At 40.1% G+C, this 15,310-nt stretch overlaps 1 protein-coding gene across 5 annotated transcripts in view; it reads right to left on the reverse strand.

Annotated features, from left to right (window-relative positions):
* The window catches only part of rasgef1b (RasGEF domain family member 1B), a 263,110-nt gene that overhangs the window by 225,514 nt on the left and 22,286 nt on the right, over positions 1-15,310 (reverse strand). For 4 of the 5 annotated variants that reach the window (XM_008110988.3, XM_008110987.3, XM_008110986.3 and 1 more), the window contains exon 2: positions 3,507-3,554. The exons of the other annotated variant lie outside the window; for it this stretch is intronic. In XM_008110988.3, coding sequence (XP_008109195.1) covers positions 3,507-3,554 — 48 coding nt within the window. The remainder of the gene's footprint in view (positions 1-3,506; positions 3,555-15,310) is intronic. 5 annotated transcript variants of the gene reach the window in all.

Here is a 15,310-nt window from a genome sequence, read left to right on the forward strand (position 1 = left end):
GCAGCTGAGAAATAAAAAGTTCAAACCTTTGCTCAAAGAAATACTGATGCAAATTTTTGGCTTTAGCGCAACAGAGAAGCACAGGATTGGACTGTGTAAAATTGATTAAATTTTTTGAAGTTAGCTTGAAAGATAAAGAAATTAAACTTTCATGCCAGGAATGCTACAGCTGCCACTAAAATTGCTAAAACGTTTAACACTACCGACATAGAGCAAGTTTTTGTAGATGGAGACCTAACTTTAATTAAGCAATTCCTCATTGTTTGAGTATGATGACTCTGTCTTGGCAGTGGGTATGTAAGTGACTGTGGAGTCCTATTCTTGACCCGCATGTTCTTCTGCAGTGAGGGCATCTGTTTCCAGGTGGAAGGCGATCTCAGTCAGGGTTGGCTTGATGTGCCTTCCTCTTGGAGCATTTCTCCCTTTCGCCCTCCATTCGTGCCTCTTTGTATTCCAATGAACTGTTGGTCACAGCTGACCTCCAGTTAAAGTGCTCAGGGGAAAGGGCTTCCCAGTTCTCGGTGTATATACCACATTTTTTTAAGTTTAGCTTTAAGACCATCTTTAAATCTTTTTTCCTGTCCACCAACATTCCGTTTTCCATTCTTGAGTTGGGAGTATAGTAACTGCTTTGGGAGACAGTGATCGGGCATTCAGACAATGTGGCCAGTTCAGCGGAGTTGATGGTGCAGGAGCATCGCTTCAGTGCTAGTGGTCTTTGCTTCTTCCAACATGCTGACATTTGTCCACCTGTCTTCCCAAGAGATTTGCAGGATTTTTCGGAGACAACTGTGGTGGAATCGTTCCAGAAGTTGAGTGTGAAGTCTGTGGACTGTCCATATTTTAAAGGCATATAACAGGGCTGGGAGGACAATAGCTTCCTAAACGAGCAACTTGGTATCCCTACGGATATCATGATCCTCAAGCACTCTCTGCTTCATTTGGAAAAATGCTGCACTCGCAGAGCTCAGGCGGTATTGTATTTCAGTGTCAATGTTGACTTTTGTCGAAAGGTGGCTGCCAAGGTAGCGGAAATGATCAACATTTTCTAATGTTACACTATTAAGCTGTATTCCTGGCATTGCAGAGGGATTGGCTGGCGACTGCTGGAAGGGCACTTGGATTTTCTTGATGTTCAATGAGAGGCCGAACTTCTCATATGCTTCTGCGAAGGTGTTTAGAGTGGCTTGTAGGTCTTCTTCTGAGTGCGCACAGACAAAGTTATCATCGGCACCTGAAGTGTTCTTATGACAATTGCCCTATATGGATTAGTCTGTTTCTTTAAAACTTGTATTGCAAGCCATTTTTCACCCCATGTTGGAATAAAAACAAAATACAAATCAAATATGTAAATAAACACATTATTTTTATTTCCTTTCTTTACACACATAAATGTGTGCCAAGCTGCAACTTCTTTGCTCTTCTCTTTGCTCTCTTTGCATCTTAATAGATGCATCTACACTGTAAAATTGGTGCAGTTTGACACCACTAAACTTTAACATTCCAGATAAATCTATTCAATGCCTTTTAGGCAGAGCCTAGAAAAGTTACTTTTGTTGAACTATCCTTCAAAAAAGCCCTTCAAGCATGGCCACTAACCATGATAACTGACAAATTCTGGGAGCCTCACCCCCTGCCCCCCAAATAACTTTTCCAAACATTGCTTTGGAGGTAGCCCTTTCGGCAACTTTGAAGTTAATGTTTAACATTCTTCTTTCCAAAGAATCAATGGGCACAAGGATAGGATGCTCAACCTCTCCTGTGCCTATCAATTCTCTTCTGAAAATGCCACCCCACAGGGTGTTTTTAATTGCATTTTCCTCTGCTTCCTTCCAGTTTTAGCATTCATCTGGGAAGGAAAAACACAATTAACTGCAGCCAGAGGGATATTTATAGAGAAAAACCATGGACAGGGGAAAAAGATAAGAACACACATCTCCCACCGAGCCCATCTTGAGATTAGGCAGAGCGAGGCAGCTGCTTCATGTGGTTGATCTGGGGTACCATGAAAGTGTAGCAAATTGTTATTTTTTTCAGTTTTTTATTTGCATGAAGAGCTTCTTAGGATATTTACTGCTCCAGGTACCAAGATAACATGAATTATGAGTGAATATCATGCAGTTTAATGTGGAGAGATAGGGGTATAATTTGGTGTTCTACTTCAGGCAGTGTTTAGTGAGTGCCATGACCCTCATCAGCCAGTTCTCCCTCTCTCATTGCTGGCTCCCCACAGAAGGGTAAATAGGAGTTTTATATACACTTTTCTCACATAATAGAATTTTGTCTCTCTGTAGCTTAACAACAGAACAATGGGCCTTTCATCCAGAAGTATCTTTTCTCTACCCTTCACAAAGATTTCACAAATTAAAAAAACTGAACACAAATGACCAATCAAAAACTCAGCGTATGATCAAGGTGGCAAATGTTATTATTGAGAGAGAGAAAATCTGGGAGACGGTGCTGAAGTTTGCTTTAGCCAGAGTGTACTGCTTTCTGCTTTCCTTGTCCTCCTGTTGAATTGATTTAAACCTCATTTTCAGCCAAAGATGGAAAGTGAGAGCAGTGAGAGAAATTGGGACTTTTTAATAATACAATAGAAATGGATTACAAAGGATTAACTGGACTGTTCCTACCAAATTGGTACAATGGGAGGGAATTTCATGCTTCAATAAGTGGAAGAAGGTTGAGTATATTTCAGTATATTTGAGATTGCATGGCAAAAAGAAAACAAAAATATGACTCTATGCTGTCTTCCAAGAGAATAATGAGACAAGAAGTTATTTGCTTTGTATCCCGCCTCTCTCATTAATCTTAACCAGGGTTAGATGGACACTGATAAGCTAGAACAGGGATCCTCAATCTTGGAGAAGAGAAGATTCAGACATGATCGCAGAGCCATCTTTCATTTGAAAAGAGGTCATGTAGAAGAGTATCATTTCAGAGCCTAAGAGACAAACTAATGGATTCAGATTACAAGATGAAAAGCTTCCACCTAAACCTTAGGAAGAACTTAACAGACTGCCTTGCTGAGTAGAGGACTTTCCTTCTTTGGCAGTCTAGAAGTGGGTCTTGGATGGCCATTTTTCAGATGTGCTTTAGTTTTCTATTCTTGCATGGCCTCATATTAGATAGTCCTTGTGGTTTCTTCCAACTCTATGGTTCTATGTGGCTTTTGAATCGGCTAACCAGATGCTCACTGTTGATCGATGACCTCAAGGTTTTTTCTTCTTCTTATGATTCTTTATCTTTAAGCCAGCATGAAAGAGCTGATGGGTGTCAGATGATAGACAACTTCCACTATCCCAAAGCAAGGTATTCAAAGAGCAAGGAGGGGAGGTGTCCTAATTGGGATTCTACACAGTCATTGCCCTTATAACAGTTTGGAAAAGTAGGTCTCCATATTTATCAAACAGCAAAAAATAGCAGATAAACAATTGTGTGTTATTTGGGAAACCACCTTAAAAAATGTCAAAATCAAGAATTTGTGGAAGAAAAAAGAAACATACCTTCTGCTTGGTGCTTTGCTTCAAGCTAATATGGGGCTGGCTTCTGGACTGTGAAATAAGCAAGAAGAGAAACACCATGATTTTATTAAAGATAGAAACTGTGTTTTAAAAAATGCAATGACTTCCAAAGAAGGAAGCCTTTTCAGTAAGAATTCCCTCTGGGCCATTGTAAGAAGTTTGCTATTTTATATGCAAATGATATACCTGAGCAGGCATTTAAAATGCATTGCAACATATGAAGATGATGCTTTCCCTAAATAATGTGTTATACAGTACATTCTTTATTCAATGTCTGGATTTGATTATTATTTATTTGATTAATATGGTCTCTCTAGTAATCTTTAGGTCCTATGCTGCAATTCTATGGTCAACTTCCAGTGAAGGTTGAAAATAAAGTCATACTGGAGGACCAAGAGATTTGTAGATAGTTTTTTTTATTTGCAGTTTTCCCACTTTTGTTGAAGGGCTGACTATACATAGACACACACCCAATCTACCTCCAGAAAGTCTTTATAAGTTGCAGCAACAAGTCAATTAAGCATTGTAGATTGTGGCAAGTTGGAGGTCTACCCAATGAGATGGATGTATGCACTCAGCATTTTCCTTTTGCCTGGAGCTGAGCTGAAATTACACACTTGTCTCTCACCTGAAGATGATCTATGAAAGTTGGAAACTCCAACTCAGGCTCTGAAATTTGGCAATCCTAACTGGTAACCAATGGGTCATAGACTGACACCCATCCATGGATCACTTTTGAGGTATCACTGCTATAAAAGCACGTTTGTGAAACTGATTCGTATCAAATTAGGAAAAATTTAATCAGCTTTTATATCTCCAATACCTTCATTAAGCTGTTGTGCTACAAACAATAAGATGTCTGTTGACCCACTTTATCTTTAGAAGTTGATCTAACATGCCTTGTGGTCATCCATCCAGGCATTTTCAAACCCTGTATTTCTTACCTATTATAAGATTTCACAGCCAGCATTTTTTAAACCATTTCCCAACTGACCTTCATTTGGGTCCCAACAAGGGCAATGCCTTGACTGCACAATAAGTGCATAGGTCACAGATAGTATGTATGTACTTCCTTAATTGGGTCTCCTCAAAGGAATTGACCTACAGAGCAAGGCTAGTTTGTCATTGCATGCTTATTTGGCTTTTCCCTTTTGCTCAGCTTTGTTCTCCTCTCTGTGCAATAATTTATGTGCAGAAACACAATCAGCCTTAAGTTTGTTTAGAGACAGTCAGCATTCGGCTGAGTTTTGAGTGGATCCAGATAAACAAGATAAATTTTAAAGTTGCTGTAAAGGGTTTATGGTTGCAGAAATTGAAAACAAACCAATAAATAAGTAAGAAGCCTGCTTAACATGGGATATGCTCGTTTATTAAAGCATTGTGCTGATAGTTTGCAGAATGGAGAATATTTAAACAAGCACAACAAAATTTCTTTTAGCCTTCCTCATATCTACATCACAAGGTTTGCTGTTATAAAGCAGGAGTCTGTAAAAGTGGGAGATCCAGAGGTTGACTGTCTAAGGGTAAAGGTAAAGGTTTTCCCCTGACGTTAAGTCCAGTCGTGTCTGACTCTGGGGGTTGGTGCTCATCTCCATTTCTAAGCCGAAGAGCCAGCATTGTCCATAGACACCTCCAAGGTCATGTAGCTGGCATGACTGCATGGAGGACCGTTAGCACACAGCAAAAACGAGGAAGAAAACACAAGCTACTTCAGTTTGGTTTTCTCTAAATCCATTGGGAAGAACAAAATTCCTCCTCCATGTCCCCTCTCTCCCTGTTAGATAAAGGTTTTCCCCTGACATTAAGTCCAGTCATGTCCAACTCTGGGGGTTGATGCTCATCTCCATTACTAAGCCAAAGAGCCGGCCTTGTCCGTAGACACCTCCAAGGTCATATGGCCAGCATGACTGCATGAAGTGCCGTTACCTTCCCACCTGAGTGGTGCCTATTGATCTACTCACATTTGCATGGTTTCGAACTGCTAGGTTGGCAGAAGCTGGGGTTAAGAAACCTGCTCCCCTGCTCACCCTGCTCCCCGGATTTGAACTGCCTACTTTTCGGTCAGCAAGTTCAACAGCTCAGTGGTTTAACCCGCTATACCACCGGGGGCTCCCTGTAAAGTTGAGTGAACACTACATTTGCACTTTGTACTCAAGTTTGCAGCATCTAAAGTAAGCAGAGGGCAAAGAGGGAAGGTGGGGAGAAACTGGGTCATTTTCAAGACGGTGAAGAAATTGGTGCAACAACATTAATCAAAGTCCTTCTTGCAAACTGGGATCCTTTAAAATAGATAACTTTCCAAACTTATAACTATAATCTATAATCTTGCATGTACATTTTATCTTTCTCTCTCTTCCTCTCCCACGAAAAGGGATATCAGCATACAAGAAGGAATATTTGTAGCATTTGCTCACAAGATCAACCCTACCATTAGGTCGTTTGGCCACCATTTGCAGCTTGGCCTCAAGTACTACAATGTGCGAGGCAAGGGCTGTTTATTCATGTGTCTTGGAAAGATTTATAGCCTATACCTCTATCACATAGGTTTAAAAAACCTCCATTTTAATAAAGATGTTTATTATTTCTAGAGCAAAACACACCCATTTGTTAATATTCCAGCTCGCAATGGACTTCTTTGCCATACACCTGTTATTCAGTCAGGTTCTGACTCAAGAGAATCAAAAAGTAAGGTCTTCACAGAAGCACACAAACAAAACCTCTAAGGATGCCTGCCATAAATGTGGGCGAAACATCAGGAGAGAATACTTCTGGAACATGACCACACAGCCCAAAAGACATACAACAACCCTGTGATCCCCGCCATGAAAGCCTTCGACAACACAAAAAGCAGAGGCACTTGTTTTATTCTTGCATGCAAAAACACGTCATTTCAGGCATTTTCTCTCTGCTGGAAAAGAGGTCAATGTATATTTTTGAAGATCTTTCATACTCTGAGAAATTTTGCAAAGAAAATTCTTCATGCAATAATTGCATTTTTACATGAAAATTTGCACAAAACTATTTTCTGCACAAAAACTGAAGTTTTTCTCATTTCCCCCTAATTTAGCCGTTTCTCAACTGATATTAAACTATCAATTAGGCCTGTACAGCCCATGGCCCTCCAAGTGTTTGGACCTCCAAATCCCAGAAGCCCTAGGCAGCTGTTCCAATGACCAAGAATTACGAGAAGTGAAGTCCAAAACACCTGGAGGGCCACAGGTTGTGCAAGCCTGCTATAAACAAAGCTTAGCAATTTAAAAATGTATGGTTTACTCTCATCAATCAATGTGCAAGTCTTTTTGGAGCTGAATGCTACTATGAATGTGTCGATATATGAACACTAACAGAGAGCAGATAGTTGTACTGAGTTATTTGTATTTTCCAGATTCTCAAGAGCTTAGTAAAATTGCTTCTGAGACTGCAACTCCCAGGATTCCCCAGGCACCTTTCTCAATTCCTCTTCTACCTGAAGTCTGTTCTCAACTCCACTTGGTGAACTGAAAAACATCTGGCTGAGTTAACAAGATGAACATCAACAGACACTAATGAATTTCCGTGGCATGTCTAGGGAGAGGCTAAGGCTGAACTAATGAGTTGTCATTTCAATTATTTAAAACACATTAAAACTTTAGATAAGGCAGATGAGGAGAGTCCGGTGTGCCGTTATCAGGACTTCCTAGGATAACAACCATCAACAGATCTGTAGGTCTAGTGATAGGCTGCATTGTATGCACAATGAGACATTTCACAGACAGCATGTTAGAAATTGGGGAAAAGGGCTTAACATAAGCATTTATCGTTTGTTATCAAATAAGGTGATCACTGTTTTGTGGAGGAAGCTTCAAAGTTTAAGGCAAACTGAATTTGAGATTGGAAAGTATGCAAAACAATCTTGTAGCAAAAGAGAAAGAAATACGCTTTCATAGACTTAAACCCTTTCCACACAGCTGAACAAAATCCCACATTATGGGAAGCAACACTCTGAGGGCAGAGGAGCCCCAAGGATGGCTAATGACTCTGAACAAAGGATGCCCCCCAGGCAAGAGGCAAACCTTTCAAATGCTAATTAGGGTGATTAATTGCAGCATTAACACTGGCTTCCAACTGACAAAGGACTCTTGTCACACCCTGGACTCTCCACAGATATATATTTACCTTCCTTGACTAGTTTATCCATGCCTCACAACTTTTGAGGATGCCTGCCATAGATGTGGGCGAAACGTCAGGAGAGAATACTTCTGGAACATGGCCACACAGCCCGAAAGACATACAACAACCCACATTATCTGCTTTGAACTGGAATATATGGCAGTGTGGACTTAAATAACCCAGTTCAAAGCAGATATTGTGGTATTTTCTGCCTTGATATTCTGGGTTATATGACAATGTGGAAGGGCCCTATGTCAACTTCCTGAAATGAATGGAGTGACCTAATTTCTAGGAATGGGCTTTGATGGATGGATTGCATCAATAGAAATGCAAAATTTGTAGATATGGTGATGAGATGAAAATTTCAGTTTTAGATCGTTCTTAATGGACAGGAAGAAGAAAAAGCCAGGGATTGGGGATAACCATATGATTAGTAGAAGGAGTTCTTGGCATGGAGTATAATTCTGTCTGGGGCACAAAGAAAATGTCATAAACTGGTCAAAAGCTCCATCATGGTCTGGAGTGTTATATGTAGTGTGCCATAAAGAATGGTCTCCATTCAACCCACTGTTGATGTTTTGGGATTTGTGGATGTATTCCAATTCAGCAGATTGAGGAAGGTTGGGAAACTGTAAAAAACCAAAACTGGCACATTTTCTTGGCTTTAGTAGCAAGTGTATTGAAGAGGCAAGATTTCAGATTTTCATAGTTTTTTTTTCCTGAACCAATACACTCTGCTGGCTCAATATACTCAAGGGATTCTTTGACCAAAATAAACTCACTTAATGATGAAGTGTTCCCTGGAGCTGGCATTTCCGAAAAGGCTGTAAGGTTTCCACTGGCAGTGGCATAGGTTTTATCAATGAAAAGTAATGATTGTTGGTTACTCTGTAGTACTTAAAGCATTTATCACATTATGAAGGCCTGCAGGTCCCTCTGAATTAACACCCCAGACTGCAAGAGCCTAATGGGTATTGATGGCACATTAATTAGTTTCTCAATAAAGTCCATACACTCCTGTCACGGCTGGATCAGTGGTGGAAACACCAGGAGAGAGGAAAGTAAGGAGGTGGGGAAAGTTGGAATACAGTTAAGCAACTATCAAGGGATCAAAGACTAACATGGGGGAAACCGTTCACATATGTTTCATATTCTCATAGTCAAGTTTTAAGGTCAGATTCAGGGTTTGGAGTCAAGATGAGCGCTTCTGGATCAGACCAAATATCTATCTAGTAGAGTATCATCCCCATATCCATAGGGAATACATTTTCAGATGATATATGGATACGTGAAACTGTGGACAATAGCTAACTCTTTTGAAATGAAGTATATCTGTCCCAAGAATATCAAAGACTCATGCAGGAGAAGCTAAACGTTGTCCAGTGAGGACATAGCTTGTCAGATGTGGATAAACGAAACCACAGATAAGGTAAAGGTAAAGCTTTCCCCTGACATTAAGTCTAGTTGTGTCTAACTATGTGGGTTGGTACTCATCTCCATTTCTAAGCTAAAGAGCCAGTGTTGTCCAAAAACACCTCAGAAGTCATGTGGCCGGCATGACTGCATGGAGCGCTGTAACCTTCCTGCTGGAGCAGTACCTATTGATCTACTCTCATTTGCATGTTTTCGAACTGCTAGGTTGGCAGAAGCTGGGCCTAACAGCGGGAGCTCACCCCACTCCCCAGATTCGAACCACCACCCTTTCCATCAGCAAGTTCAGCAGCTCAGCTATTTAATTTGCTGCGCCATCAGGGGGCCCAAAGATACATGTCCATAGATATGGGAATCATACTGAATTCTGGTTCCACAGTAGCCAATCAGATGTCTACAAAAAACCCATGTTTAGGGTTAAAGATTGCAAATATGTGCTGGAATCTTATATCACCATCTACGTTATGTAACTTTAACTATATAGCAGAAATGTCAAGAAACCCTGTGAGTGAATTGTGAGGATCTATAACATTGCAAGAGCACCCAACATGCAGTGCACACTGGAATCAGTGCATCCCATTGTACATCAATCCATTGCCCAATGGTCATTTTGCCAGCTCTGATTCATAGAAAAATAACAGCTCCTGTAATGGATATGGATGCTACCTAATTGCCCAATTGCATGCAGTTCCTGCAGATAGAAGCCCATTCAGGAAGACATAACCTTTGTTTTAACTTCTGTTTTATCATCTTCTTGTGTTTTAAACTGTGTATATTGTTAATGTATTTGCGCTGTTACTTTTGTAACATTGTGAGCCACCCCGAGTCCCCACGGGGAGGTGGTGGCGGGGTATAAATAAAGTTTTTATTATTATTATTATTATTATTATTATTATTATTATTATTATTATTACACTCCAATGGGACTGCAGCCATTTTTTACTTGAATTTGTAGTTTTAAAAAAGTAACATTTCTGAACTCTAAATGGATTTTAAACACAATAGCACTCTTCCAGTAGCATTCTTCTCTAAACACGCACAAGTAGATAAGGAAACCAATTTCATTCTAATGTTAAGTGTTTATTGATTTATTAAAAGCTTTTCTAGCCTGCCCCTTCATACTCTACTACAGAGGTAAGTTTTAGTCTGACATAAAAACAAACCAAAACACCAAGCCATATCTAATGCTAATTTGCTTATTGTTTTGATTGCTTATCAAAATTTGATGTCACCTTTCAATATTGATTCAAGGGCAATTTAGAGCAATGAAATGCAATTAATGGTATTAGGTAAAGACAACAACACAGGAGGAATAAAAACAGCAGCTACCACAAGTAATAAAATACTAAAACTTATACTGAATTAGATTGATGCAGTATTGTCAATTCTGACAGACAGCAGCTGTCCAGAGTTTAAAGGGAAGAGTCTTTCCTGATCTTACCTAGAGATCCTTGATATTCTGTGATGGTCACCCATCCAAAGACTAAACAAGCTTTGCCTCTCTTTTTCATGCCATGTTCTGTGCATGGGGGCATAGAGAGATGCTTCCCTCATGTCCTCGGCTGCCTACTTCTGGTGTAGTTAAGAATATTAGACTAAGATGGGGAAGACAAAGATTCAAGTTCCCTTTCATGGGGTTGGAAGAGACTTCGTGGGCCATCCAGTACAACCCCCTGCCAAGAGGCAGGAAAATTGCATTCAAAGCACCCCCGACAGATGGCCATCCAGCCTCTGTTTAAAAGCCTCCAAAGAAGGAGCCTCCACCACACTCTAGGGCAGAGAGTTCCACTGCTGAACAATTCTCACAGTTAAAAAGTTCTTCCTAATGTTCAGGTGGAATCTCCTCTCCTGTAGTTTGAGTTCATTGTTCCACATACAAGTCTCCAGGGCAGCAGAAAACAAGCTTGCTCCTTCCTCCCTATGACTTCCCTTCACATATTTGTACATGGCTATCATGTCTCCTCTCAGCCTTCTCTTCTGCAGGCTAAACATGCCCAACTCTTTAAGCCGCTCCTCATAGAGCTTGTTCTCCAGATCCTTGATCTTTTTAGTCACCCTCCTCTGGACGCATTCCAGCTTGTCAACATCTCCCTTAAATTCTTGTGCCCAGAATTAGACACAGTATTCCAGGTATGGTCTGACCAAGGCAGAATAGAGGCATAGCATGACTTCCCTGCATCTAGACACTAGACTCCTATTTATGCAGGCCAAAATCCCATTGGCTTTTTAAGCTGCTACATGATATTGTTGGTTCATGTTTAATTTGTTATCCACAAGGACTCCAAGATCTTTCTTCTATGAAGCTGACTGACCAGCTTTGGATCTCACAATCTTATCACACATATCTCTGAAAGCACATTTTTAACTAGGCACCTTAAATTTTAGCAAGCCATATTTGCACTCATGATGTGAATGTGTGTATGAGATGTGCACATATATTCTTCTCTCCCTCCTCCCAGCTTCCTACTAAGTTCTCGGCATAGGGAATGTGTGGTCCCTGAATGCTTTCCATTTTGGAGACTGTGTCAGAGAGCCTAAAACTTGCACCAGAGGTGCAAAGCATACAATTGTGCACATCAACAACCCATAAATTGTGCTATATAAGCCTTATGTTGAATAACATGTACAAACATCACATCTGCAATGGCAAGTTAAATAAAACTCCACTTTTACATTAATGCGAACATGCCAAATGACCTTCTAATTGTTGCCTAAGGCATGCCTTGTTAAAATTGTTCAACAGCAGAACAGACTGTCTCAAAAGGTGATGGGCTCTCCATCTGGTGATTGTTAAGCAGAGACTGGATAGCCGTCTTTCAGGAGTGCTACAGTTGTGTATTCCTGTGTGGCAGGAAGCTGGACTAGATAGCCCTTGTGATCCTTCTAGATTCCATGATTATGTGAACTCCCAGATTCCTCCAGAGATTCTTGAAATCATATTCCAAAAAAATATTTTTTCCAATCTGTGCAAAGCTAGGTGCTTAGCTTTTGAGATCCAGATATGGAAAGTGTGTGTGTGTGTGTGTGTGTGTGTGTGTGTGTGCACGAGTGTATGTGCTTTCATGTGTGTGTATAAAAGAAACTATTGGCAGACGTAAAGTGTACACTATTCTTCTCAGAGCAGTTTACCATGAAAATATAGACAACAAAGCCAATGGGTTTTTTTAAGGCAATGAAAGGCAAGTGTAACTGATACCATTAATAATCTTATCCTGGTGTGGAGTTCATTCCTCATTGTGCACATCTCCATTCTCTTCCCCAGCCTGTGTTTCTAAAGCCAGAACTGCAGCACATTGCATTTGGGTAAACATTAACAACCAACACATCTTGAAATAATTTCACTTGTCACAATGCCAATAGCCTGACCCCTACTGAATTAATTATATATATGTTTTTAAGGTTTTTATAATGTATTTTAATAATGTTATACATGGATTTATATGTATTGTTTGCTTTTATGATTGCACTTTTGGGCATTAAATTTTGCCAATTTCTGTAAGCCGCCCTGAGTCCCCTCGGATGAGAAGTGTGGGGTATAAATGTTGTAAGTAAGTAAGTACCTACTTCTTGCACACCTCTGGATCACAGGGTCCAGCTATTGAACAACAGCAAACCAGGGGTACATAGACAAATTATATGATTTGCAAAGACACTGCTCAGGCATCCACTGCAAGGCATCCCTCCAGGGCAGCATCATTTTCTCTCTCTATCCATCATTCACGTCTAATGATGAAGCAGGTGGAGACCAAGCAGTGACACGGAGCTGGCACTGCAATTAGCTGGCTGGCCTGGATGTTCCAGGATATTGGCTTTTTGACTGTTTCGCAGGGATTCCTTGGCAGTCAGTGGCATTCCTTGTTTTCCTCAACAAGAAGAGGAATAAAAGATAAGTGTTGCCCTACTACTTTCTTTTGTAAAATGAGGAGAGATAGAGGAGTAAGCTCTACAGTCTACACAGAGCTCGGAAAAGTACTTTTCAACTACAGGCAGCATGGCAAGCATGGTCCCCCAAAGTAACTCTTCCAAGCTGTGGCTCAAGACTATCCTTACAGGAGGCAGCCATTGTCAGTGGATTGCGCATAGCCAACAACATATCTATAAATCCTATGCAACATCCTCTGTAGTTCATAATCTGTCCCACACAAAGTTACCTCTTTGGATCACTAATCCCAGGGTCCCACTGCTAGCATGGCCACAATGGGCTGAATCCTGCAGGACAAAAAGCCAAGTGGAATCAATCCATTCTTACAGAAGCTACACACGTGTAAAGGATCCAGATCAATACTTATATAACACCAATATAGATATACCTCCACCACTGTGGGGAAAGTTCCTCCTGGAGGCCTAATCAAGGGGACCATTAATGCTTCTGAGAGTGCATTAATCAGTCTATAGATATGAAGTATACATTTCCCCATGGTATCCTGCAGCCAACATCACACACCACATAGGAAACACTATTGCCAAGGTCACTCATCATCAGCCACCTTTTGTAATTCTTTTGTTTGTCCTCCACACTTCTTTTATGTTTGTAAGAAAACTGAGCACCTTCCTCTTGCTTAGAAAACCCCCTAAAAGCATTCGATTTCACTATTAGTTGATCTTGAGTTCTTTGTAAGTAGTTCAGTTACTTCGGTTTGGAGACTTCATGTTACGTTTAAGAGAAGCCTCTACCCGTTTCACAAGACCTATCCATAGTGATGAATCTGTATCTAAAACAAATTCATAATTTTAAACATGCAAAATATCAAGAGTAAAACAGAATTTAATGATTAACTATACAAAAACCATGTTTAAAATAGGACTGTTTGAAACGATACAGCACCTTCTTATAGCCATTCCTTCAAAAACCTGTGTTTCAAAGCAAGCCTATATGTTTTTTAAGTATTTACCTGCTGGTGGAAAGACAGAAAGGAAAGTATCATTCCAGCCACTTTAAATAGCTCAAAAGTCTAGGTACAGCCATTGAGAAGGCTCTTTCATTGTGTTTCCACCAATGGTACCTATGAAAATGGTGGAACCAAAAGAACAGCATATCTTGTGCGTATTAGGGTCAAATATGGTTTGTCACACCCCTCTTAGTAATCCTTGCCTAAGAAAACTGTATAAAAATTCAGCTGATTACCTTAAGTCAACAAACGACAAAAGCGCACACACCACTGCATACACACTGATTGATGAAACTGTATTTTTTTCATTTCAAGATCTGTTTTATTTGACTAGTATGTATTCATCTGTTATCCATGTTTGAGCCAATTGGTTCCCCATTAGAAGCTTGACAGCAATATTTGCTCTTCTCCAATGCAATTATTGGAAACATTTTGATTTGTATGTATTCAATGAAATCCCCCTGAGGAACACTGAAAGTTGTTATTGGAACCAATCTGTCTAGATCAAGGATGAGAAGAGTCTAATGCTGGAGGTGGATGTGGCATTTCCATTGCACAAAACCCTCCAAATATCACAAGCTTCTATTTTCTATTGTTGCATTCAACTGATTTCTGATTTACGACAACCCTAAGATGTCACAGAATTTTCTTGGCAAGATTTCTTCGAAGGGAGTTTATTATTGCCCTCCCCTGAGGATTGTGATCTGACCAAGTAATTTGTCAGTTTCTTCTTCCAAAGTTTTAACCTGGTATCTGTTGGTAGTCTCTCATACAAGTACTAGCTAGAGGTGTCCCTACTTAACTTCAGAGTCCAGATAGGATCTCATGTACTTAGGGTACTTAGGTTCCTTGATGTAAGATCTAAATATTAAATTCAATAATCAAAGCAATTTCCAGCAAGCAGAAGGCAATTCTGATCTACCATATCAGAGCTGAAGATAAGAAGCCTCTCAGAAAAAAATATGATAGCACCAGTAATTCAAGTGATTTCAGCCTACACTTTAAAAACAAGTTTTTTATGACCAGAATCACTAGGTTGCTGTAAGTTTTTCAGGCTGTATGGCCATGTTCCAGCAACATTCCCTCCTAACGTTTTGCCTGCATTTGTGGCTGGCATCTTGAACTGCCAACAAAACCTCTGAAGATGGCAGCCACAGATGCAAGCAAAACTTTAGGAGAGAATGTTGCTAGAATATGGTCATACAGCTTGAAAAACTCACAGCAACCCTGTGTCAATTATGTATTTAGTATTTACACCCTGTCTTGGAAGTAAGTTGCAATCTTGGTAAATTGCTATCAAAAGTGAACTGAAATGGA

Source organism: Anolis carolinensis, chromosome 5 (assembly GCF_035594765.1).
Source record: "Anolis carolinensis isolate JA03-04 chromosome 5, rAnoCar3.1.pri, whole genome shotgun sequence".
In the NCBI taxonomy this organism is placed as follows: Eukaryota; Metazoa; Chordata; class Lepidosauria; order Squamata; family Dactyloidae; genus Anolis; species Anolis carolinensis.